This window comes from Suricata suricatta, chromosome X (genome assembly GCF_006229205.1).
Source record: "Suricata suricatta isolate VVHF042 chromosome X, meerkat_22Aug2017_6uvM2_HiC, whole genome shotgun sequence".
NCBI lineage: Eukaryota > Metazoa > Chordata > Mammalia > Carnivora > Herpestidae > Suricata > Suricata suricatta.
The window spans coordinates 26,555,828-26,583,102 of record NC_043717.1 but is presented as its reverse complement, the minus strand read 5'-3'; the positions used below and the strand labels follow the sequence as shown (position 1 = coordinate 26,583,102).

Here is a 27,275-nt window from a genome sequence, read left to right as displayed (position 1 = left end):
CTTACATGTGTGTCTTTTTTGCTGGAACCTAAGCTCCATAAAGAAATTATACATCAAATCTTTCATTCACAGTTGTGCCCTAGCACTATCTTCAGTGCCTGGAATGGTGGGCGTTTGGTAAATATTTCTTGAATGAATAAATAAATAAAAGGATTTAGTTTGGAAAAATTAGACTATCAAAGTATTCAGGTGGTTGTGGCCAAGGTCAGGCTTTCATCTTTGTAAGAACTGGAGAAAGGGAAGGAAGATTAAAAATGATGAAAGAAAGCTAAGAAGAATACACAGTTCCATCAAGTTCATTTTTATTCTTGAAGTTTTGCTGAATTCATCTCTATATAGTTCTTATTCCATCTGCTTCACAGATTTTTGAAGGAGGAGAAAATGAAATAATGCATTTGAAAGTAAGAGACAATATATAGTTCAAGCCAATATATCAAGCAGTGCAGAACACCTTCTCTAGTGCAGATGATAGGTATCAAAGCATTCTCTTGCTGAATCACTCTGCCAATCTGAGGTGTTCTGAAGCTGATCTTGTCTTATACTATTCATGCCTAATTATTAAAAGTGATAGTACCGGAAAGTTCTTTCTTATATTGAACAAGCATCCGTATCTTTGTAACATTCACACTTTGATATTGCTTATATTTAGAGGAACCATGATTGCCTTTCACTATTCAAAGAGGTCATTATGTTTTCACCATCTCATTGTAGAACTGGGGAAAGGGAAGGGAGGTTTAAAAATGACATAAAGCTAAGAATGCTAAAAAGAATAAGCAGTTTCAACAGGAAGTTCTCACTTAAGCCGAGAGGTTTAAAAAAATACAGATGAGGAGCAGGAAAATTATATTTTCCGTGCATTATGTATTTTTAAAAATAACTGCTTTACTCATTGGTTAATTGTAAATTAATAGCGTTACTGTCCCATTCTGCGATAAAGCAAGGTGAGATACATGATGACAGGTTTTGTTGCTAATGCAATTTAGCTCAGGTTAGAATATTAACATGACATTTATGTGGTCTACTGTTGTCTAAGTTCAAATAAATCAGCTCTGTTATAAAAAGCAGTCATGGATTAAGTGACTTTAGCCTGCTATTGGAGAAACTCCCACTGTTAAACCTGCCCCAAGCAAACTACAAAGTTTGCTGGGACTCCATTTATGAAAAGACATTTGATTGCAGCCCTCGGAGTGTGATCATTTAACAATATTTTATTTTATTTTTGTCCATGTCCCAACAGTGGCTTATATTTGTTTTTAATTGGTACTTCACTTATTTATCTTATACGTGTAATACCTCTTTGCTTCCCAAAATGGCCCTCTGGTTTGTCTGGCAAGCTTCTGAACATGAAATTTGAAAGCAGTTTTACATTAAGATCACATTTTTGAATTTTCATATTCCTAAACAGGTTTTAATGTAAGCAGCAGAAAAGCAGAAAAACAGTCTTGTCATAGGCTATTTGTCAGTCTCCAATGAAGGGTAAACATTTATCAGCTTCAGTAACAATCACTGCCTAACTGGGGACTGTCATTCTCTAAAAATATTGATTGATAGAGGCCTCTCCTTAGAAATATAAAATGCACGCAATTTATACACAGCTGAGAAATGCAAGCTCATTATTTCTTCCTGACAGGCAATAATGCCCTTTATAAAGTATGGACATTTCATTACAAAAAAAAGTTATTTAAATAGAAAACACAAGTATGGTTGGTCCTATATTTTCTAAAACTTTGTTTCTCAGTAGCCTGATTTGGCAAATAAAAGTGAACTGGAATATATTTTAAAAGTTAATATGCATATATGTGTGTATATATTTTTGTCATATATAATATTTTATGTATAGTATAAATATGTAAAATGCTCAGGAGAAAATCATCCAGAATCACTTGAATTTTACAACAGTTTTTATTTCTGTTATGAAGGTTAACATGCATCCTAAGTTAGAAGAGGCATTTGCAGGTATTGTCCTATGAAATATTGATTTAAAGAAATGCAGCATGGGCAAGTCAAGTATTTTATTACTCACTGACAGGGACCAATCACGTCAATGCAGGCACAGGCCTGACATTAAATGAAAAAAATAATTAAGGTGATTATAGAGGTGTAAACAGGACTCTAGTAAATAATTTGCTAAGTGGTGCTGTTAATTGCTTGAACATTAATCAGGATTTAGAGTTGGACGTAGCTCTGCTCTACTACTTCACAAGCTCAGTGGTCTTGGGAAGCCATTTTATTTTCTAAGTCTCACTGAATTCATCTCGGTATGGTTCTTATTTTACCTACTTCACAGATTTTTTCGAAAGGAGTAAATGAAATAATATGTTTCAAGGCAGTGTATCAAGCATTGCATAACACCTTCTCTAGTGCAGATGATAGGAATCAAAGCAATCCCCCGCTGAATCTCTCTGCCAATCTGAAGTGTTCCTGAAACAGATCCTGTCTTACACTAGTTAAGTCTAATTATTAAAAGTGATATTGCTTATAAGTTCTTATATTGAACAAGCATCTCTTTCTTTGTAATGCTCACACATTGTTTGTACTTATATTTAGAGGTACCATGATCATCTTCCACTATTTGAAGACGTCATTATATCTCTCCCATCTCCAAGATGAACATATAAAACCTTTACTCAGTTTCTTGGCTTTTCGTAACACCATGGTAATCATACCTCCCGAAGATTTAGGGCAAAGAGTTGAATTCCAGTTGCCTGATTCTAAAATATTTTTTGAACCCATACAATTCTTGTGACTCTTCTTTCCAAAATTAACTCCAAGTTGTTACCTATTAAATTTTATCTTATTTGTTTCAGTATTTGAGTTAAGATATCCATAGCAAAATTTTATTAGAAACAATAAGAGCTATTCTTTCTAGGATAGCAACAATTTTTATTTTACTAGCTGCATTTTTCTGGCTCAACATCCTAGGTCATTGGCAAGATATATGTGGCAGAAGCAGGACAGTCACATGACTGCCAACTAGCTATCACTTGACATTGACTCAGGTCCATTTTTCATTAGTTTTTGTGTATGGTGTTGTACCATCTGTGTGTTTTTAAAATACTGTATTCTAGTGCAGATTCAATACTGTGCTCTATGAACTTATGTGCACATAATATGTGAATTTATTATGAGAGACATTGGCAAGCTACACTGTGAGTGTGACATTTTCTTATCTGTCACACTAATGGTCTGATCAAAAAAGAAAATGACTTTGTTCATTGGTTGATTTGATAATCCCACAGTGTCGTAGATAGTTTGTAGCATTGTCATTCATTCCTGTAAATGTCAGACTGCATAGATTCTTTAACGGTAGTAGATGTGTTGCATATATATGGGGCAAAAATATGTGAGGATATCTTCAAAATGTTTATTTAGAATGAGAAATGACATTTCTTAGAGGAATTGCATATAGTCTAGGGAAAACTTGTCATTGCATGTGTTATACCATTTATTACAATGGCAGTGCACTTATAAGCATACAAATACACTATATATATTAGAGGTATTGTGAGGTAGTAGATCATAAATGAAAATGATTGATAGACAATGGATGATAGATACAATAGATGATAGACAAGGCACTCAGCAGTGGGAACCACCTTTCAGGCCGTACTTTCAAATCTAATATACTAGAATTCTTAGCACAAGCTTGCATATCAAGGGCTTCAACATGAATAGAGGAAACCTTCCTGTTGACTATCTTTGCAGAAATGGCAAAGAATAAAGTTTAGCCTGTAAATCAAGGGTTAAAATTGTATTACTTATTTGATTTGTGTTACATAGCTGTAACTCAGCAACAACTATTTATAAAGCACCATCTCTAAGGCATTGCACTTTATGTTTTTATTGTCTTGAGACTTGGGTGAAGTGTATTTGATGCTTACTAGAGCTTTCTGAACTTCAAAACAGGGTTTTGTTGTTGATAGCTATTTCTACAACTATTTGAAGATGCTAAAGATCCTGCTGATAATCAACATAACTTAGAATGTATTTTCATCTGAATGACATTGTAAACTTAGAAAATACTTGAATGATTACTGATGTAGACTATACGAAGAGGTTCCTATTTTAATTCACCATCATAAGTCTCCAGAATAAGCTGATAATATGACCCAAAGTTATTAATTTGTGCCTTAGATCTTGAGACTTATTAACTGACTATATGGAGATGGTATTTTAAATATCTTGTGATATGTGAGCTACATAGTTCAGCTGTATAATTTGATCAGTGTTTATTCATTTTATGGGGTGTAATATATTTCACATTGGTTTGATTTATTGTTTCAGAGTAAAATTCAATTTAACACGTTTTCTTGCTAACTGAATTGTAAATGAATTATGTTAACAACTCCCCTGTGTAAAAGCCTAGACAAAAAAACGTATGGTCAATAGCCATTTTGTGTGAAATAATCTTATAAAAAACAAGCATACTTTAGTGGACCTCTCTAGACTTCATATTTCTTCATAAATCAACTTTATGGAAAAGATAAGAACTGAACAGAGAAGTATCTGAACCATTTCAGCTCTAATGGCCTTGTAAATTAGGTTTACTTTGCCCACTCTATTAACCTCATTTAGTTTCTGCAGAAAAACTCTAGAGTATATTATTATTATTGTTATTCTTCTAGAAACACAATTCTTATTTGTATATTTATAATTTTTGATTTGATCAACTTTTCTAATGGACTTTTAAAGAAGTGAAGTATTGCATCTTTTTAAAAAATTTTTTTTATGTTTTTTATTTATTTTTGAGAGACAGAGAGAGACAGCGTGAGCAGGGGAGGGTCAGAGAGAAAGGGAGACACAGAATCCGAAGCAGGCTCCAGACTCTGAGCTAGCTGTCAGCACAGAGCCCGATGCGAGGCCCGAACCCACAATCGTGAGATCATGACCTGAGGTGAAGCCGGATGCTTCACCAACTGAGCCACCCAGGCGCCCCTATTGCATCTTTTTAAGTTGTGCCTTAAGTCTCGCTTTTCAAGTATTAAATCTAATCCTTTTTTCTTTTTTAAAAAATATATTTATTTATTTATTTTCAGAGAAAGAGACGCAGACAGACAGAGAGAGGGGCAGAAAGAGAAGGAGAAAAAGAATCCCAAGTAGGCTCCGTACTCCTCGCTGAGCTTGACTTGGGCTCTATCTCACTGTTGTGAGACCATGACCTGGGCCAAAATCAAGAGTTGGATGCTTAACCAACTGAGACACCCAAGTGCTCCTAAATCTAATTATTTTAATTTCACATATAGTCATAAGTGCTAATTATATTATATCTAAAATAAATCTGATTGAGATATGTATATCCAGGTTTTAAAAAATTTTATATTATTTCTGTACAATAATGTTGACATTTGTAAAAAAAAAAGAAAAACATCGTCTCTGCCTATTCATCACCTGTTTTGAGACAGTGACTGTAGGACCCAATTAAGAAGTTTGTAGAAAGGTACAAACAATATGTATGTGGGCTAAATACATGAATCTGAGGACATTCCCACATAGGTAATATTGCTGCTTTAGATGTGGGCTAAGAAACAAAAAACAGAAAAGAGAATGTAAATAATTCAAATGATCTGACAGAAGAGGTGGGTGTCTACCTGTGACTATTTAAAAAAAAAAAGTTTTTTTCACAAATATTTAATGAGGGTGAATTGACACTGGTTTCTTTAAATTCATATTGTTGCTCTTGCAATCCTAAAAAAAGAATAGAATAAGTAATAACAGTAAAGGAACTTAGTAGACTCACTCATCTGTATATGTGTGAATATTCAAATTGATGGTTTAGACATAAAAAATTCAAGTAATGTTAATGTCTCTCTTTTCTTGTTTCAATACTTCCCTCATAAATGATCATGCATGGGGATACATGGGTTGCTTGGTGGGTTAAGCATCTGACTCTTGATTTAGACTCAGGTCATGATCTTATGGTTTCATGAGTTTGAGCCCCACGTTGAGCTCTGGGCACTGACCGCACCAAACCTGCTTGGGATTCTCCCTCTCTTCTTCTCTCTCTCTGCCCCTTCCCCCACTTGCATGCTTGCTTGCTCCCTCTCTCTCAAAATAAATTAATTAAAAATAAATAATCACACATGGTATTTTATTTACTTAATATATTTAATTTGCCTATGTTGAGTATTAAAAACATTTTAATATATTTAACAGTTTAGAAAAAACTACATTGTATGTCCTCACATATTAGTATTATTTTATGTCATGTGCAGTCTAAGCATTATGAAGACAGGGGCTAGGTCTATCTTGTCCAGTATTTATATTCAGCAAATAACAGCAGAACTTGGAATTCATTAGGATCCAATCCATTCTGGTTGAGTTATCTTTAAGAAAAACATTGATTTGCTAATCACAATGCATTTGTCACAATTTTCTTAAAATATTTAAAAAAGAATCTCAGGTTCCTCAGAAATAGCTTTTTAAAAAATTCTTTGTGCATGTGTATGTATATATATTTGAGAGTGTTTGTGAACTTGGATTTCAAGGTAATGTATATTAGAATCGACCTGGCTGTAACAGTTCGGAAGTTGGAAGATGCCATTTTGTTGTGAGCTTTTAAGGTATTCAGTAAAACAACTGCATAGCACTTCAATATTGACTTATTGGTCACATTTGTTCAGTTAAATAAGTGAAAATAAATAGGACCAGGCATTCCTGGCAGTGAAAATAGCTTAAATAAAAGCACAGAAGTAAGTGTACATGTACATGTAAAATGTTCAAAACATAATGTGCATCTGTACAAAATCCAAAATATTAACTTTGGCCAAAATTAAATTTTGTATTTCCCTAATGACACATTAATATTTGGAGGAAAATGCATATCATCATAATTAATTTAAGCTTTATAACACTTGGGTTTATTTTTTCTCTCAGTTCATTTAGTACAAAGACCCATAGTTACAGAATTACTTGACTCTAATTTCTTGGCAGCATACAGCACCATACAGAGAACACATTTATATCAAGAAATGGAAAAAGAATCTCATAGTGAAGGACTAATTTGCATTTGATTCATTTAAACCTCTAGAAGCTGAGCTCTATCAAGATTATCTAAATCTTAGTGGCATTTTGTATTTCAAGCTATTTTCTTCACTCATACATGCCCCATTCTATTTTACTTTAATTATTTTTAAATTCATAAAAATGTGTAGATTCAAGAGGTAATGAGTGTGGATATCATTTCAGGTTTATTGTTATGGTAATTATGAGCAAGAAAGCATAGGTATTCACCTTTTTTCCACCTGTGTTCAGTTACAGTTAGGGATTCTGAATCAGCTTCTTTCTTGCTTTGTTCAGTTGAGTGATTATTTATGTAGGTATATGAATAAAACTGTTATTTTATTAGGGATATGGGTCCTTCTCTCTCTAAAGATAAAGCAACTAAAGATTAGTTTTGTTTAATTGAAGCTCTTTTTAAACATGGAAGTTTATTAACTATTTACACTTTAGTCTAAACTAGAAACATATTAGCTAGAGAAAATCTTTGCTGAAAGTGAAATTCCTTCAATATTTGCCATTTATTTTAAAGAGAAGTGAGGGGTGTCAGTTAAGCCTCCGACCTCGGCTCGGGTCAGATCTCACGTTCGTGGGTTCGAGCCCCGCGTCAGGCTCTGTGTTGACAGCTAGCTCAGAGCCTGGAGCCTGCTTCCGGTTCTGTGTCTCCTCTCTCTGCCCCTCCCCCTCTCATGCTCTGTCTCTCTCTGTATCAAAAATAAATAAAACATTTTTTAAAAAATCAAAAAAATAAAGAGAAATGAGGCATAACTTTTAAAGGGGTAAAATCCAGAGCTTTTACATGATGCAGTTATGTGAAATAACATTCATATTAATAGTGATATTCAAAACAAAGAGCAAAATAGTGAACAAGTAATATTTAATCTTTGTTCTTCCTTTTATTAAACAAGGTCAGGAAACCATACTAGTCAATACTCCCAGGTTAAAAAAAAATTCTGTATCTAAAATCATTTGCTAAAATTTATTATCAAGTCCTGAGAAAAGTTCCTACTAATCCAGAAATATAAGGAAAGTTTCTTTATCTAGATATGCTGGCAGAATTCTTAATATAATAAACAGTTCAAAGATATTCCTCATTGGCGTAGAACCTAGCAAATGTCATATGATGAGAAAAAAAGAAATGTGAGATATGTATGTTGGGAAAGATGGGATAAATATCATTTGAAAACAATATGATTTTCTTCTTTTTAAAAGTATATTAACACTTAGAAGACCTAAAGAAGTAATATCCTATTTAGAATATCTGTAAAATCTATAGAATTCTTAGAAGCAAGTTACACAGGAAAGTGGAAGGATTGTTTGGAGAAAGTTTCAGTTTGAATTACAAGTGTGTAAATAAAGACACAAGGAAAGGTAGAGTTACTTAAGGTGAAAATGCTAGTTTGTTTTAAGTTAATCTGTACATTAAAAATGTCAATCAAGGTGTAGTTATATAGGGGCACCTGGGTGGCTCAGTCAGTTAAGCCACCAACTTCAGCTCAGGTCATGATCTCACAGTTCATGGGTTCGAACCCCAAGTCAGGCTCTGTGCTGACAGCTCAGAACCTGAAGCCTGCTTCAGATTCTGTGTCTCCCTCTCTGTCTGACCCTTCCCCGCTCACACTCCGTCTCTCTTTCTCTCTCAAAAATAAATAGATGTTAAAAAAAAGATGTAGTTACATATACACACACGTATATAATCTATACACATATATATACACATATAAACATATGTATGCATGTATATATATATATATATAGTATATATATATATAATATATCTGCCTTTAATTTTAGAAGGTGTAACAGAATCCAAGGAAGAAATAGAATTTATTTCAGGTAGCTTGAATGAAGAGAATTTCATAAAAAGATTACTTAGAGATGTATAATATATTAACAAATAGGATGAAAGTGAGTCATCCAGAGAGGAACAACAGTAGAAAGTGATTGCTGTATCTAAGGCTTAGGGGTGAAGGGGAACAAAAGAATGAATGGAGATTCTTGGAGTCTGGTGAGAGCTGCACTGCTGGAGGAAGACGCACACATTGGAAAATGCAATTGTTTGAAGGAATCAGCTACTATAAGATGCAGCTCTGAAGCAGAGAAATTATGGAGGAAAACTTTCCTAGCTTTCTCTTTTCCTATCTTTGAATCTCTAGTCCTTTCCATTGACTTACTGCAACTGGAATCCAGCCAAGAAATGATCCCAGGAGATGTATTGTGAAAGGATCAGCCACCTAGGGAACAAGGGCAGAAGAAAGGGCAGAAATGTGAGAGGGGTGAACACACTCAAAGTAATCACACAAAATGAAAGGGAGATGGACTTGTCAAGATAACTGTAAGATTAGTCTTAATGTGAATGCATGGAATAGTCTGGAAACTATTTTTATTTTAATTTTTAAATTTTTTAACATTTTAATTTATTTTTGAGAGACAGAGTGGGAGCAGGGGAAGGGCAGAGAGAGAAGGAGACACTACATCTGAAGCAAGTTCTAGGTTCTGAGCTGTCAGCACAGAGCCTGACTTGGGGCTCGAACCCACAAACTATAAGATCATGACCTGAGCTGAAGTTGGCCGCTTAACTGACTGAGCCACACAGGCGCCCCAGAAAATTATTTTTAAATAGGCAACTTGATTTGGTAAATTTTATACTGACACAGTGTGGCATGATAAAGAAGTAATTCAATAACATAAAATAGATATTTTGACAAAAGTTCTTTTAAATAGCTAAAATTATTATTTAAGGGTGTCTTTTCATATCTAGACTGAAAGGATAGGCTAACTAACAAATTGGTATGAAATATTTGACCCTGTTTGGGAAAAAAAATGTAATGAGACCCCAGTTCCACAACAAATAATGATTTTCAGATGATAATGACTTAATGTGAATATGTAAACCTTTAAAAATATACACTAAAATGCAGAAGAATATTTTAATAATACTTAGTTGGCATAAAACCCCAGACCCCATAAAGTAAAAGACTGACAGGTTTAACAATGCAGAAATTAAAATATTTTCTTTGGTGACAGACACCAATACAAAGCAACAAAACATATTCCAGATGGGGGAATCATACTGATATTAAAGAATAACTTCACTATGATAAAACTCTTAAAATTAGTATGAACAAATATATTGTAACAATATTTAAAAGTGGATAAATACGATCTGGCTATCCCCTTGAGGAAATTACAAATAACCAATCAAAATAAAAATAAGCTCACACTGCCAATATTTTGAGAAATGCAAAATACAGTGTCCTGTGGTGATGAAGGTTCATGGAAATAGGCCTTGTTTTTCCTTCGGTGGAAGAACCGCTTGGAAACATTTAAATGGGAAATTTTGAGTTATCTTTCAAAATATGGAATATGACATAGTTGTCATCCTCAGATTTCACATGTAGGAATTAGAGCCATAGGAGTGGTCACACATGTCCAAGACACATACATGAGGATGGACATTGCAGCATTGTTTACACCTGTTCCAATATTATTTCATAGTATGGACTGCTAGGCAGATAGAGTTCTACCATTGGACTCTAAGTTCCATAAAATCAGAGTCCAGATTTGTTTTTGTTTTAACTCTTGCTCATGATTATACCTCTAATGCTTCACATAATCCTTGACTTATGATAGGTAAACAATTGCAAAACAAATAAATGGATGGATGAATGCCCATTTTACTAAAATTAATTTTTAAAGATTTTAGTTTTAAGTACTTTGTACACCCAGTGTTTGGCTAGCACCTCCAGCCCCAAGATCAAGAGCCACATTCTCTACTGATTGATCCAGCCATGTGACCCTAAAATTAATTTTTAAAGACCAAAATGTATGTATGTGTATATACATTTTAAAGCTGCATTTTGCTGAAAACTTACTTTTCATAGACATTTTTCCAAATACTTACATTTATCTTAATTCTTTTAAAAGCATTACTCCCATTTTATAGATAAGGGTATGAAGACAAGGAAGAAATCCAGTTCATTATCAAAAATTATATGGAGCTTAGGAATTCTACGAGAAGGCCTTGAATTTATAGTACCTAGCACATCTTGTGAAGGTGTTGAGGAAAGTAGATATATAGATAGTTTTTATCTAGTTTTTTAAATGTTTATATATTTTGAGGGAACGAGCATGCAAGTGGTAGAGGGAGGTAGAAACAGAGAGGGAGAGAGAGAATAGCAGGCCCGGCACATCCAGCACAGAGACTGAGGCGGGGTTCGGTTCCATTGACCATGACATCATGACCTAAGCCAAAATCAAGAGTTGGATGCTTAACTGACTGAGCCACCTGGGCGCCCTGGTTTATATCCAGTATGATCTCATTAGAGAGACAGATTAATAGATAAATGGATGCCTACATGGACAGATGGATAGATGGACATATGAGTGAATGAACAGAGAGATAGCATAGCTTTTGCTGAGAAGTATTCTTTCTAGAGATGGGACTGGAGTGATGTAGAGATCTGGGGTACTTTCATTTTCATTTTATGTACTCCTGCACATTTTAGTTTGCTACAACAGTAAGCATGTATTGCTTTTGTAATAAAAATGTTTGAAAGGGAGAGATTAAATCCAAATTAAGGGATAGCTAAAAGATTAATTCTTCAAGTCAAGGCCATTAATGTGACCTTTTCCTTTTTTTTTTCCCTTAAATGTTTATTTGAGAGAGAGAGAGACAGAACGAGAGAGAGAGCATGCATGAGCACGGGAGGGGAAGAAAGAGAGGGAAAGAGAATCCCAAGCAGGCTCCATGCTATCAGTACAGAGTCGCACGTGGGGTTCAAACTCACAAACCATGAGATCATGACCTAAGTTGAAACCAATAGTTGGACGTTTAACTGATTTAGCCACCTAGGTGTCCCCTGGCCTGTTTCTTCTGAGGGACAGATTTCTTTTTAAGAGATAAGTTTCCTGTGGGGGACCAGCCCACGCACCCCAGTCGAAGGTCCCAAGTAGGGGGTTGGTGTCGGCGCAATATCTATAAGAAAGAAGACGGACAACGTGAATGGTGGTGAAGCCGCGTTTTACTAAGATAGTCAGTGTCTTATATATCATGGGTGGTTACATTTTTTTCTTTAATGATTAGATAGTTCAAGATCCTTGAAGTAAAGACGTGCTTTGGAAAGGGTCATTCTTGTCAGGACAGTAGTAAATAACAGAAACAAATAAGTCATTACAAGGGTGGGATTCCCTAACAAAACTCTGTTTTTAAGCCTAAGATGAGCCTAAAGAATTCTCTTTGAGGAGATTTACATTTCTTAAGGCCTTTCAGCAGTTATTCTTGGGCAGGACACTTATTCTTCAAGAGGTAAATTTTTGACAGAGGTTTGTTTTTACTCCCAACAGCGGACAATGAGCTAGAGACGACAAAATAAGGAAAAGCTGGAGTTACTGACTGACGCAGGTTGATTTAAAAAAAAGTATATGCCTCTTTGCAAAGCAACGAGAAAATCATAGACAGGATGAACAGAAGCCACATGTGCTGCCCAGGAGGGCAAATGTTTCACAGTCTTTCGACTTGTTCTGCAACTTCCCAAATAGTCCACCTGCGCCCCGGAGGCATAGCTATCAATGGTCACATATAGATTCTCCTCTGCACCGGAGACCTTGCCATCAAGGGTCGCTATGCGGGAGGTTTTTTGGCCTACTGGGCCCCAACAGTTTCCCATCTTGTGTGTGTGTGTGTGTGTGTGTGTGTGTGTGTGTGTGTGTGTGTGTGTGTGAGTGAGAGAGACAGAAGCAGCTAGAGCAGGGGGTGGTCAGAGAGAGAGGGAGATACAGAATCCGAAGCAGACTCCAGGCTCTGATCTGTCAGCACAGAGCCTGATGTGGGGCTCGACCCCACAGACCGTGAGATCATGACCTGAGCCGAAACTGGATGCTTAACTGACTGAGCCACCCAGGCTCCCCTTTTAATGTTTTTTTTTTTAATTTAAATTTCCCATCTTGATGAGAATGGAAATGGAGTCTAAGCCCAGAGCCTGAATAGGGTCTAAAGTTTGGGTAGTGAGACAGCCTTTGTAAGATATAGTAATGGAGCTAGTTAATCCAAATCCTGAGGGTCACAGTCATCAGTAGAGCTGTGTTAGTAGTTTACCCTGAAAGGAAAGGTATTTGAGAGAAACCAAAATTTGAAAACCAAGAAGAACCAGAAGTGGTGATAAGAAATGTAGCTATATAATATTTAGCCTATCAATTTTAACCCTTTTCCAGCCACTGAAAAGCTAGAGAAGAAATTTTAAAGTTGCAAATGGGTAAAATGAACATCCCACAATTGAAATAGAAAGCAGAGGCTCTGCCTTTCCTTCTCTCTACCCATTTTTTGATGTTACTAATCTCTGGTCAAAAGATATTGTTTTTCAAATAACAGCACACACACACAGACACAGACACAGACACACAGACACACACACACACACACACACACACACACACACACACACACACAATAGTTCTGTAAGTGACCAGATTGTTTTTCAAATGTGTTTGCATATATATAGTATTAACATTTCTTTGTTACCTAAGTGAATCCCTTTCTCATTCTCATAACTTAGTTGAAAAAGCTGCTCTTAAAATTGTAACTGTAGGATTCTACCTGGGACAGGGTCATAGTTTTAGTCAGATGGCAAGGCTTCCCTTTGCTTGACTCTTCCAGCCCGCTGTGGATTCAAACACTTAGTTCAAAATTACTGAGAAATGTGCTTCATACCGATTCGAAGGGGTTATCTTTTTCTCTCCTGGGTCAGAGAATACTGAACAAAATTTTTCTGTAAATATCAGTCAATAACTTTTGAACATCCAGTCTATGTAAAGCACTGTGGTATTTTGTAGTCTGTGCCAAGGCTTAGAAACAATGAATAAAACATTAGTTTTCCTGTGCCTTGAGTATTAGCTTGAGTATTTTCAATCTGAATTAAAAATGTACTAACTTTGTCATCATCACTCATAGGCTTCCTGATTAACCTGCTAATGCTCTCTAATTTAGAAATGAATGCTTCTTTCCCTACTACTTAAAAAAAATCCAATCCATTTCCTAGAACATGAGATGTTATGCAAATCATGTCTCATTTTTGAGAGTGCCATCAGTAATTTAAGAAAAACTTTTGGCCTACAATAGGAAGCTGAGGCTCAGTCTGTTTAAGCTTCTCCAGAATCACACAAAGAGAGAACCAGGGTGTCAACTTAGGAGTCTCTCTTTTCTGCTTTACCAGGACTATCAATTATCAGTTATATGACCTTGTACAGTATGCGTAGAAGAGAGTGTTGAATGGCCAATGAGGAAACATAATAAAATCCCTTGTACATAACTGATGCTCCCTGAAAAGTAATCAGATATCAAACTGAATCTCTTTAGTATAATTTCGGAAAAAGATAGATAATGCCTGCTCTTCTCTGATTTAGTCTTTCTTCCCCTCCAGACAATTCTCAATTTTTAACATGAATCTTATTCTGTGTTCACTTCATTGAAGTGAAACTTTCTTCCCAGCAGCCATGATTATCTGTTCATTCATTCATTTACTAATTTAACAAATATGAAGTACCTACTATTTGTTACTATGTGATAAAAAACATTTAGAGAAAGTTGGTGCCATTGTGGTACTTATATTATTGTAGAGAGACAAATCATAGCAAGGGAATATATCAATAAGCATAATTATTACAGTTGATGAGTTATGATATATACGATATAAGCCACTGTGAGATGAAGGGGAAGGGGATGGATTTTTAAAAGTAGCATTGTCAACAAATGCATCTGCAGTGCCGTATGAGCTCAAACCTAATGGATAAGAATGAACCAAAAATGCAGCAAGATGGAGGAAATATTCTGGATAAAGAGAACAGCAGGTATAAAGACCAAGAGATCTAAAAAGGGCCTTTGTTATTTCAGATATGAAAACAAGGGCAATATATCTGAAAGGTAGTGGGCGAGAAAGAGAGAGCCCATTAGACTACCGTTAGCAAAGAGTATTGGGTCATGTAATATGTCGTAGGGCATGGAAATAGGTTGGATGTATTCTAAACAAAGGAGAAGCTTTTGAAGGGTTTTAAGTATGACAGTGCTATTTAATTTGTGTTTTTAAAAAAAGATAATTCTAGCTGTTGCATACTGAATGGATTGAAAGGCATGAGAATAGTTAGGATGTGAATGTAATGGTCCCAGAAGACAAGGATCATTCTCAGGTGACAATAGTAATCATGAACATGAAGTAAATAGGTGCGTGTATTCCTTTTAGAGGCAGAAGAGACCAAGCTTGTTAATGGATAAAAACAGAGAATTCAGATAAAAAGAAAAATCAAGGACAATTTCTAAGTTTACAGCCTGACACAATGCTTTGATGTTATTACCATATTCAGAGACAGTGATTGATGGGGAGACTATGGTTTTGAAGGGAACTGAGGGCCTTATTTTATATGTAAGAAATTTGAGGTATCTCTTGAGGAGAGAGTATCACCTGGAGATAGGTATTTAGGAATCATTAGCATATGGACAATATTTAAGAGAGAAGAGGAGGGATAATTAGAAGATAATACTCTAGGGAAAAGTGACTATAGCTAGGCAAGACCCAGATTGAGCCTCTAAGCCTTTCCAGAATTCCCTGTAATTTAAATAGGTTGGGTCAGGAAGACAGCCTCAGAAATTGTGGCCGATAGGTATAAAATGTGAAAAATACAGCATCAAAGATTTCAAAAAAAGCAAAGCAATTTAAGAAAAAAGACTGCTACTGGCAGGTAAGGAGTAAAATGAAAAGCCATCCATTAGGCTTAGCTTCATTGTAGCCTCCAGTGGAATAGAGAGAAAGGTGACTCTCTGATCCAGTATTAGCTAGAGATGCCTTGTGAGCTCATCTTCTTTAAATATTGACCCCACCCATTCCCTGGGTCAACGTATATTTGTTCAACAAGCTAGGTTCTTGGATATGGAATGGATACTTTTTTATAATATTTATTACTAAGAAATATTTCTCTTATATATAGTTTCTGCCTCAAGCTAGTGTTCATTGTGGGATTTGCCTTGGAATTGTCCTTACACTATTAGGCATATTTCTGAATCCCAAAATATATTGGAAAGCACCATAATAACCAATGAAACTTGTGTTAAACGAAGTGAGCGCCTCTATTCTGGCTTCCTTGTTTATCATCTATCATTTTTAACTCTGTAAAGAAAGGAGGGGAAGAAATAGAACATTTTGTGTTAGTCAAGAAGATTTTGTGTAGTTACTTGTGAAACTTACTGCACTTTTTCTACTGGGAGGAAGAAAGGAAGTCAATTTGGTTAGATCAGAAGCAAAGCACGATAACAGCAGGTGACAATTAAGGAAATAGAGTTCAATATCACTGAGCCAAAATACTTTCTTCTCAAATGGAAACTCTAATAGCTCTTTCCACAATAAGTCATGTAGAGGAAGTGTAAGAAAGTACAAATGTTTTTCTATCGGTAGTCTCCCGTACTGACAGATTAGCTTCTGTTTGTTTGGTCAAGCTCTGTCCTATTCTCTTAGTTTTAGAATACATGCACTGAAGAGTTGTTCTAAGCTTTTAAATGGCCAGGAATATTGATTTTAAATAAATTTATTTTAATGAGGTACAAACTCAGTGAGTAGCTGGAAAAGAGAGGTTTAGAAATTTGTTGCATTTGGAGTTGAGAATTTAAAGACAGCACTTCACTTTGATTAGCAGCACACAGAAGACATTGGGTACTTGATTCAGAAACATTCAACCTAGGGGCACCTGCGTGGCTCAGTTGGTTAAGCAGCGGAGTTTTGCTCAGGGCATTATCTGGTGGTCTGTTGGTTCCAGGCTTGCATTGGGCTCTGTGCTGACAGCTCAGAGCCAAGAGCCTGCTTCACATTCTGTGTCTCCTTCTCTCTGTCCCTCCCCGCTACCCCCATCTCAAAAATAAATGAACATTAAAAAATACCTTTTAAAATTCAAAATTTATAATCTTATCTTTTAAAATTATAACTGTTTAATTATATACTCTTCTTTCAATAAACTAAAATTTCATTTTAAGAAAAATTTAAAAAATGATTTTGCAGAGTACTGCCCAATTACTCCATTAGTTGGATCCCGGCCTATTGTAATGCTCAGAATAATGTTCAGTCAGAACTTTCACAGCAACATGGCAAAAATTTGACTGTGCCAAACTAATGTTTCTTCAGTGATTTTTCATAACTAAAAAAGTAAAGAAGAACATAAGACAAAACGAATCTGCAGAAGAAAATGGTTTACAAATAAATGAAATGATGTTTCTGTGGGAGACGTCTTTCCATTTAAAGTTTCCTATTTTGGGGGCACCTGAATGGCTCAGTCAGTTAAGCATCCGACTCCTGATTTCAGTTGAGGTCATGTTCTCACAGTTCATGGGTTCAAGCCCCGCATTGGGCTCTGTGGAGGCTGCTTAAGATTTTTTCTCCCTCTTCCTTGGCCTTTCCTTCCGTCCCTCTCTATCTCTCAAAATAAATAAATACATAAAAATAAAGTTTCAAAAAAATTCAGAGCACTCTGACCATGTCTAGTTTGTGCTCACAAATTTCTTCTTTGCTATTTACCTATGTCCCTTCTCTAACAGTGAATGGATTTATTTTTATTGTATTGTTCCTAATACAAAATTTCTGAGAAATGATCTAGATTTATTCTGTTCAGGGTTTCGAAATCATATCTTTTGTCATTTTTTTAAATAAAATTCGTAAAAGGCTGACCAGACTTTGTGAGTGTACATTCATGCCTCTAGTATCTCTCAAATCCTACTTATTTCTAATTATACATGATATTCGTTATAATCGTCTATTTCAATTTCTCCTGGCAGAAAACTGACCCGAGGTTTAGGCAGTGGAGCATCTTGTTTAGATTTTCCAAGAGGTGTTTCAAGGTTGTGTCTGCCAGCTGGCTAATTAGATTTTTGGGAGGTTGATTGCTCAAGATAAGAACCATTCTGTTAAAGACACCCATTTCCTGACAAACTCATTCACACTGACTTGTTTTGGGGTGAGGGGATACTGAAAGAAAACTTTGTGAAACTTCTTATTTTGTTGTTGCTTTTAGATCTTTACAGATTTTTTTTTTTACCATAATATAGATGACATTCTTAGTGAGTGCTGAATGGAGAGTGCAGAAAATAGGATAAAAAAGAAAAGGAAAATTATTCTTAGTCACACCAACATACCCATTTCAGTAATGTCTTGAAATATAGTTTCCTTGTCTTTTCTAAAAAAAAAAAATTGTTGGGGCACCTGGGTGGCTCAGTTGGTTAAGCATCTGACTTCAGCTCAGGTCATGGTCTCACGGTTTGTGAGTTCAAGTCCTGCTTCGGGCTCTGTGCTGACAGCTCAGAGCCTGGAGCCTGCTTCAGATTCTGCGTCTCCCTCTCTCTCTGCCCCTCCCCTACTCATGCTCTGTTTCTCTCTGTCTGAATAATAAATAAACATAAAAATAAAAAATGTTATTATATTCTTTATATATTATACATTCTATTCTTTTAATGTTATAAAGGGTTAATTTTTATTTTATCAAATCTTCAAAAGAAATGTTCTTAATGGCTTTGTACTCTTCATATACAATTAAATATTTTATCATTTCTAACTCTCTAACTATTAAACCACTTAGAATGGTCTGAATTTTTTTTCTTTTTGGTATGATAGTTTTTTGTATCATAAATAATGCTTACATTTTATATTAGGTTTGTATAAATCATCATTTAAATGTCTGATTATTTACTTGTGGTGGATTCCTAGAAGGAAAATCAGTGGGTCATTGAAGATGAATTTTCTTAAGGTTTTGGTAGACATTGCCAAAATATTTTTCATAAACTTTGGAACCAATACTCGTCCAGCAAAGTAGGAGTTTGGCCAAATTGCTGAAGCCTCTGCAACTTTGGTTGGTATTTTTCTCTCATTCTTTGATAATATGGTGGGCAAAGTAATATAATATTAAAACCCACATTGTTATTTAATTTGCATTTCTTTAATTACTACCAAATTTGCATTTTCATGTATATTTACTCTTCTCATACTCAATTGTTAGAAATAGAAATCTCTACTATTATGGAGAATATCATTAATATTTGATAATGGAACCATGGATCACAGGGTCATTATTTAAATAATGACTTTGAGATAGTTGGTTTTTAAATGCACTACGATAACATTTTCAGTAAGAATGAAGGTAAGGTCCTGAGAAGTCTGATGCATGGGCTGGGTTCTAATTCCGATTTTGGGTAGCTTTTGAACCTGCCATCAAACAACTGTGAGCTTCAGTTTCCTCATTTGAAAAATAATGCGATTTCAGTGGATGATTTATGTGTTCTATTATATCTCTCTATCACAATGCTGATTAGTATAGAAACACATCAGAATCAGTGTTATTGTTCATGAAATAAAACATTCTAGCAGTACTTAGGAGTTCTCAACATTTCATTTTGAGATGTCTTTAAAGATTAGTTTAGAAATTATTAATTTAAATTTTTGCAGCAATGAACCTGTTCCATAGTAGGGTTTTAGTACAAAGATTACTTTCATCAAATTGTAAGTTCTTATTTGGGGAGTACAGCCTCTTATTTCACTTCATACATTTTAATGTCTTGTAATAAAAAAATGTAAATCACATCCCACCATTCTCACCCTCCTCAAATGCTGTGGTACTCATTATCTGTAACATTATGTTTTACGTCAGTTGCTGTCTTACACAATTCTCATCAACGTCTATGGCTTTAAGTACTATATTCAGTTTCTCAAGAAATATTTAGGTGCTCACAAAGTCCCAGGCATTGGGCTGTATGCAACTTTCCTAAGTGCAGATCATCACAAGTCATGAAATTTCTTTTGATTTCTTGTATATTCTTCAGTTTTAATTATTTGTTGGGCGGTTCATCCTCTGAATACCTATCATATAACACAGGCTAAACATAGCCCATGATACATAATAATTGCTTTGTAAATGTTTAATAAACGATCAATGGCTTTTCCTTCACACCAGCTTCCTGTGGCTTCCCATTAATAGTACTAATGGTCTCCTACAACTAGATCTGTTTTTGTACTAATAACAGAAAAAACAATAATTCCAATATAGCAGCAATATCCAGGTCTGATTAAGTTTACAGTATTTTCTAAGCATCATTACATTTGACCTGCGCAACACCATGATGAGATTGGGGCTCCGGTTTTAAAAATTTGTATCTAAATATTTATACTTGTAAATAAACTCCAAATCCAGATTCAGAATTGCTTATTCTCTCATTCTATCACACTGTCCTCTAAAAAACAAAAAATCCTATTAGATGCACCTGGGTGGCTCAGTCGGTTAAGCGTCCGGCTTAGGCTCAGGTCATGATCTCACGGTTTGTGGGTTTGAGTCGTGTCGGGCTCTGTGCTGACAGCTCAGAGCCTGGAGCCTGCTTCAGATTCTGTGTGTCCTTCTCTCTCTGCCCCTCCTCTGCTTGTGCTGTGTCTCTGTCTCTCAAAAATAAATAAACATTAAAAAATAAATTTTAAAAACCTGTTAATTTTAACTTTACAAGTGAGTGTCATCCATTGAATTTTTTCAAATGATGAAACCATTACTCAGTATTTGAAATGAAAACACAAAGATGAATGTATCACTTATTTAAATAAGAGAGAACTATGCTGGTCAACTACAGCATCTCAACATAGTGTGTTCTTGGGTTTTGGGGAAAACCTGGTGGTCAAGAGATCAAGATCTGTGAGAGTTCAGAGATGGGAATAGGTTGGTCTCACCTTTAGAAGCATCGTTGGTTACTCAGGTGAGACCACTGTTAATTGGTTTGTGTTCAGAATTTTGTTCATTGGAGTAAATTCACTTCTGATCGGACAACTTTCAAAAGGGACAGGTTGCCAATGGTTGGCTTCAGGAAGCATGATCAAGACCATCTAGTCAGGGAATTGTTCATTGATTAGATGAGTCTGAGACTTGTGTTGGTGACTACTTGTTACTATGACTACAGAGCAAACATTTCCCTCCTTCTGTCCTCCTCCTCCATTTTATTCTCAGTTTATTCATCTTTTTTACCCTCAGGGCTTAGGACAGAATTTTATATATAATTATTTTCCAAGACTGCTAAGTAAATGATTTGAAGTCCAATGAAGTCATTTTGGACCTATAGAATATCAGCCATGCATTTTTGGGGGTTTGTTTTCATTACAAAGCCGATTTTAGTTCTCTAACACCTCCGTTCTCTTCTTGGGTCCTAGCTTCCTGCTTCCCTCCAGTTGTTTTTCTCCTTGACCCCATTCTGCATTTAATAGTTTTATTTTACAAAAAATTCAGTGCTTTCACACTCTTGCTCAGAAGTAGTGACTTACTTCCCAACCCATTGAACGAAAGTCAAAAGTTCTAGTTGGCTCTTGATGATCTCTCAATGTTTCACTTATGGCGTACGCATTGTATCTTATTATTCACTATTCTATCTGTGGGTGAGTCTCATCTCTTACCTTTGCACTTCTGCTCATGCTTTCCCGCTGCCTAGAATACCTTTCTCACTCTCCCATTTCCAGCCAATGAAATCCTATACATACTTATTTCAGTTTCCTATTCATGAAGACTTTTCTGGTCCTCTACTAGTATATAATTTCTTCCTTTCTCTGAACATATTTAAGCACTGGTTGTACCAATTAGAGGAACACATTTTAAATTCTATTCAGCAGTGTAATTATTTTGTACTTTTCCTGTTATTTCTTTATTGTACTATTCCAATTGTGAGCAGAATACATGAATTCTCTATCTTGGTAATCTTCTATATAATCTGTTAAAATATGATAAATATAATAGGTCCTTACTATGTATATGTTGAAGTGAGTTAACATATTTTGGAATATCTAAGTTCCTTTTTTAAAGAAAAGAATTATTGGATTCCATATGCTGGTACAGCTGAACCCACACAACCTCAGATATGGGAAGGTAATAGATTGGGGCAAAAATGCCAATAATTTGGTCAAATAGTATATATTTATTACCATGATTGATGCTTATAAATATTTGATTTCATCCAAAAGATATCTTGTGTAGATAAAATGTGTTCTAATTTAGGCATTTGCTTGGGGTAATAGATTCAATAATAATTCTTGATTTATTTTTACATTTATTTTCATCATAATGTGTATTTGAGGCCAAACATATACATGCACATGTTTATTATATAGCAGTAGTTAGGCATAGATCAACCTTTTTGAATTCATTGCCTTCCTTCAGCATAATTTAATTTAACACACTAAATATAAACTGAATTCCAAATGTGCTCATCACAGACAAAACTGACTAGTTCATAGTGACAAGAAAGAAAACATTTTTGAGTTTCAAAATGTGGTGAAGAATTAGAGTATCCACCATTCAATGAACACTTGAAAAACAGTTATCCAATGAAAGGGAGATTTTATTCTTCGGAATTTCAAAGCTAAGTTAGTAAGATTTCTGGTTCTTCCTAAATAATTACTGCCAAAAATTATTTTCTTTTTTTGTATTTTTATTTATTTTTGAGAGAGAGAGAGAATGAGAGAGACAAAGTGTAAGCGAGTAGAGGCAAAGGGAGAAAGAGACACAGGATCTGAAGCAGGCTCCAGATTCTGAGCCGTCAGCACAGAGCCCGACCTGGGGCTAGAACCTATGAACCATGAAATCATGACCTGAGTTGAAGTCGGACACTCGGTGAACTGAACCACCCAGGTGTCCCAAAAACTTATTTTCAACATCTTTTGGTTAATAATTAAGTTATAATAAGGAGCAGAAACTATGTCCTATATCACTTTGTACCTCTCAGCCTTATGCATTTAAGTGCCCAGTAAGTATATTTTGGGGGAAAAGGGCAAAACAATGAAGTGGCAGATGATCTAGCAGTCTGTTTCCTGTGTAATTTTTTTGAACCCTTGTTAATGAAAGTATAGTCTTCAAGCCCCAGCCTCAGCATCACTTGCAAGCTTATTGGAGATGCAAAACTTCAGATTCCACCCCTGACCCACTGAGTTCAATTCCAAGTTCAAAAAGATCCTTGAGTGATTCATATGCACATTAAAAATTGAGAAGTACCATGTTATACTACGGATAGAGGCAGACAGGGAATATTTGTTAACTTTTTCCTTCTCTGTATCTTTAAAAAAAATATTTTAAAAATAGCTGTTCTAATTAATCATGTTCCTGCTCTTTGTGAAGGCACGGACAAAGTGACCTATTCAACTTCCTTTTATGTTATGTTATGTTATGACTTGAGATTTGACTCTTGGCTTTTTTAGTCATAATCAGGATACCTGACTAGAATATACATATTTAACTTAAAACAGATCTTTTAATTCTAGCTAAGCTAAGCTAAATTTATGGCAAGGGAAATGCCTGGCACATTGCTGCATAGTTGTTTTGGCCTCCTGCCAGGATTTATGTTTTAACACTTCCAGGATTAATGATACACGTCACATATAGGATTTTTACATCTTGGTTCCCTGGAAGAAGCACAGTGGGTAAATTGTAATGCCAGGTAGCAAAAGAACTTTTTGAAGGAGGTGCCACTTACTATGCGTGTGATTGGAAATTATTATTGACTTTAATTGCTGGGTTTCTTCAATTCCCTGGATGTGACAAAGGACATAATGTGAGATCAACTTTTATGTGAAGGACTTTGAAATTTGTCTCTGGAGTATGAGAAGGAAGGTAACATTTAACATTAACAGATGTACTGAAATGTAAACAAATGTTTTTAATATACTTAAGGAATATTACAAATCATATGCATATGGTATATTGTTTTATTTTATGTTTATTGTGCAAATACATGGTTCATTTCAACACAGAGACACATTTTGTTCTTTACGTACTTAAGCAAAAATTTGATTAGATGGTGCAAGCTTTCCTTACTGGAAGCCAAGGCATTAAACTCTTTTGTGTAATTGTTTAATTACCAGTGCACTATTTTAATTGACACGATAATATAGCTTTCCATGGAAAGGAAGATAGAATATTTTATTTGTGTTTCTTATCTAATGAAAACCAGTCTCTTAGATGGACTACTCTGGCAATTTGACTTAGGAAGAAGTATTACGGAAGGAAGTTTTTATGCGTACAAGGAAAAGAAATTAACTTTAGTGCTCCTCTCATTGGCCTGCCAAATTGGAAGGACATTTTAGACCTGATTATCATGTTCTAATTAGTCTCTCGAGGACATTCATGGGCAATCAAGTGTTCATTAATGTGTCTTCTTCCTGTAACATTGATTTGTTCATTCCACTTTCAGAGACTCAAATATAGAAACCAAAAATTGATGTGTGGTGTTAATGTGCTTACAGATGTTGCTACCACTTGTCCAGATAAGAAGTCCATCTTAATGTATGTCACATCACTCTTCCAAGTTTTGCCTCAACAAGTGAGCATTGAAGCCATCCGGGAAGTGGAAATGTTGCCAAGGCCATCAAAAGTTACTAGAGAGGAACACTTTGAATTGCATCATCAAATGCACTATTCTCAACAGGTAAAGTATCAAAAGAGTAACTGACATAAATGATACTTTCTATCGTGTATGCATTTTTAGCCATCATACATGTACATATTTATTGTGTCTGTGGATATATACACAAACATATGTCTATATAGCATAATGTGTGTGTATGTATATATGTCTATCTATTTCTTTATCCCTCTACTTATAGGTATCTATAGGTATCTGTGAGTAGACGGATAGATAAACTCTGTAAACCTTCTAAATTTTAACTGATAGAATGGATATAATATTATTTTCAAGGTACATTATTAAAATACCCTGCTATTGATATACACTATATTATAATAATATGGAAAACACTGTACTGGAATTCCATTGTGTAAAATGAAATAAAATAAAATAAAAGATAGACATATATGTTTAAAGCTTTCTGTCAATGAGAGTAAAAAAAAAAGAACCAGAGCAAGAGCAAAGGCAAGTACTCTGTTTAATAATAGCTTCTTAGTTTTAGTGGCAGCCTGCTGATGTGTTAACAAATTGTGATTATTTAGGTAACATTTTTGATAAAAGTAGTTTATAATACTTTAAAAGTTAAATGAGGGATACATATAGTAAAAAAATTTTATTATTTTACAGAATCTGGTAGGATTTTTTTATTACATGGTTGTTCTTACTCCCAACAGCAGCTCTTTGCAGTGTTTTCTTCTCATTGACACCAGTGATGATGAGAAAGCCTTTAAAAAACAAAAAAGCCTTAATCAGAATTTCTGCTGAAGGCGTGGAAAGTGAATCTTAGGCCTAATTTTTTCACTCGGCTAAGATAGTTCTATATTGAGCTTATGAAACCTCTAGTCCTTTCCAGGATATTGACTTGATGAATTCTGGTTTTGTTTACTTGGAGTTCAGAGAAAATTGCTTTTGGATACCCGTTCTTTGCCAGATTGAAGAGCACTGTCCCCTGTTCGTGCTGGAGTTGTGTCAGCATGGAATCCTTAAAGTTTGCTCCCACCCTCATACCTTCCCTGATTGCCAGGCCATTGAGCACCAGAATTCCTGGACTGTACCAGTTTGCAGGAAATGTGCATGTAATGTGTGCTTTTCTAGTGTTGTTGGAAAGCAGTCCCTCCAGAGTTACTCATGATGTCTCCTCCTCCCCTCTGTCCCCTTCCCCCTAACCCTACTCTGCAGATCACAGTCAGTCTAGCACAGGGCTATGAACGAACTCCTTCCTCTCCTAAGCCTCGGTTCAAGAGCTATGCCTACACACAGGCTGCTTATGTCACCACCTCTGACCCCACAAGGAGCCCACTTCCTTCACAGGTCTGTCAACATTTACTCTCTGTTCTACAAACCAAAGAATTTCCTCCTCCAAGATAAGATAACAAGGCTTTTGTTTGAATTTTGCAGTGCCTTTTTTTCCCCCTCATCAGGAGCTGTTTCATTGTTCCCAGGTGTATTAGATGTTCTCACGTGATGCTGTTTGGTTATTGAAACTTCTCTAGCTGGACGTGTGTTGATTCTTCATGCATGGGCAGTCTTAGGATAGCGGTGTGTGCTTTCATTGTATAACTACCTGTAAGGTTCTCTTTTATGGGCTACCAGTGGTTACATGAAAAGACAAACATCATCAAAGGTTTATATAAGCAATTTTTAAAAGAAAGTAAAAATGGATGAAATTTACTAGTCACACTATTGGGGAGTCTTTTCTAGATATCTGATACCGAAGGAAAATAGATACTCTTGTTATTACTATATATTCATTCCGGAAAAATGTATTTATTTTCTACTTAAGGAAAATATAACAACAAGCTTCTTCATGTGATGCATTTTAATTTTGCTAATTTGAATATGTATATAGCATGTACTATTTATACAAGAAAGTCACTCACACCCAATCCCGGTCAGATTCTATGCATCATTTAATCCCTGCCTCATAAGGAATCTGTTCAATGGAGTTTCAATGTTGTAGGAAACCTAGAAATATGAGAGATTACAGCCTGGTGTATGTTAGAGCATGGAAATGAAATGTGCTAGACTTTTGAGATTTGCTGGAATTTCTCTTTAAAAGAAAACTCTTTTGTTTAATCGATCAATTTGAAAAGTTCCCAAGGGAGTGACTTTTATCAAAAATGTAGTTTTGAGTGGGAATTTAGAATAGGAATTAATGTAGTTTATGAATGGGAAGTAAGAGAACATGAACTGATTCTATATGGTGAAAAAGTACATTTCTAGAGGCTCAATGATTATTTAAAATAGCGGTTGTACTTAATTAGTAACTGTTTTGCACAGTTAATTTATGAGCAAGGCTAAAATTCTTAATGAGGGCAGCACATTTCCGGGCATAGTTATGCCCTCTATCCTTGGCTAGGTTTCTGGCAAAGCTGAACAAAAGAGACTGGGCGAGACCGTTTGTGTGACTCAGCCTCATCTCCAGCTAAATTCCCATCCGTGTTCTCACAAAGGTTAGTTGTATAATCTGGAACAAGAAACTCAATCAGTTTTCTCATTATCAGTAAATAAAAATAGTTCTGCCACACATTACTTAGGGTTGCCATATGCCAAGTATGCACATTATAGGAACTAATGAAATCCTTAGAATATCTCTTAGAGATAGGAGATGTTATTTTTACCGCATTTTAAGTTTCAGTGTTTCTGCCCTTTATGTTCTTCCTCCTCATCCCTCCCACCCTCCTGACTGCCTGACTCTCTAGACTCTTTGCTTCAGCACCCTCCCATTGAAGCCTCCAAGAAGTCACAAATAGGGGTGGCTCCTAGAATAAAGGAGCGTGAGCCAAGACAAAGAGATCAGTTTTTTTTCCCTCTTCATTATCATTTTATTGAACTGCCT

The 27,275-nt window shown here is 35.4% G+C and overlaps 1 protein-coding gene across 9 annotated transcripts in view; it reads left to right on the top strand.

Moving 5' to 3' along the window:
* Positions 1 to 27,275, top strand: part of DMD (dystrophin) — a 1,657,593-nt gene that overhangs the window by 98,371 nt on the left and 1,531,947 nt on the right. For 8 of the 9 annotated variants that reach the window (XM_029929473.1, XM_029929472.1, XM_029929468.1 and 5 more), the window contains 2 exons: positions 24,276 to 24,457; positions 25,616 to 25,747. In XM_029929473.1, coding sequence (XP_029785333.1) covers positions 24,276 to 24,457; positions 25,616 to 25,747 — 314 coding nt within the window. The remainder of the gene's footprint in view (positions 1 to 24,275; positions 24,458 to 25,615; positions 25,748 to 27,275) is intronic. The other variant, XM_029929470.1, reaches the window with a different exon arrangement.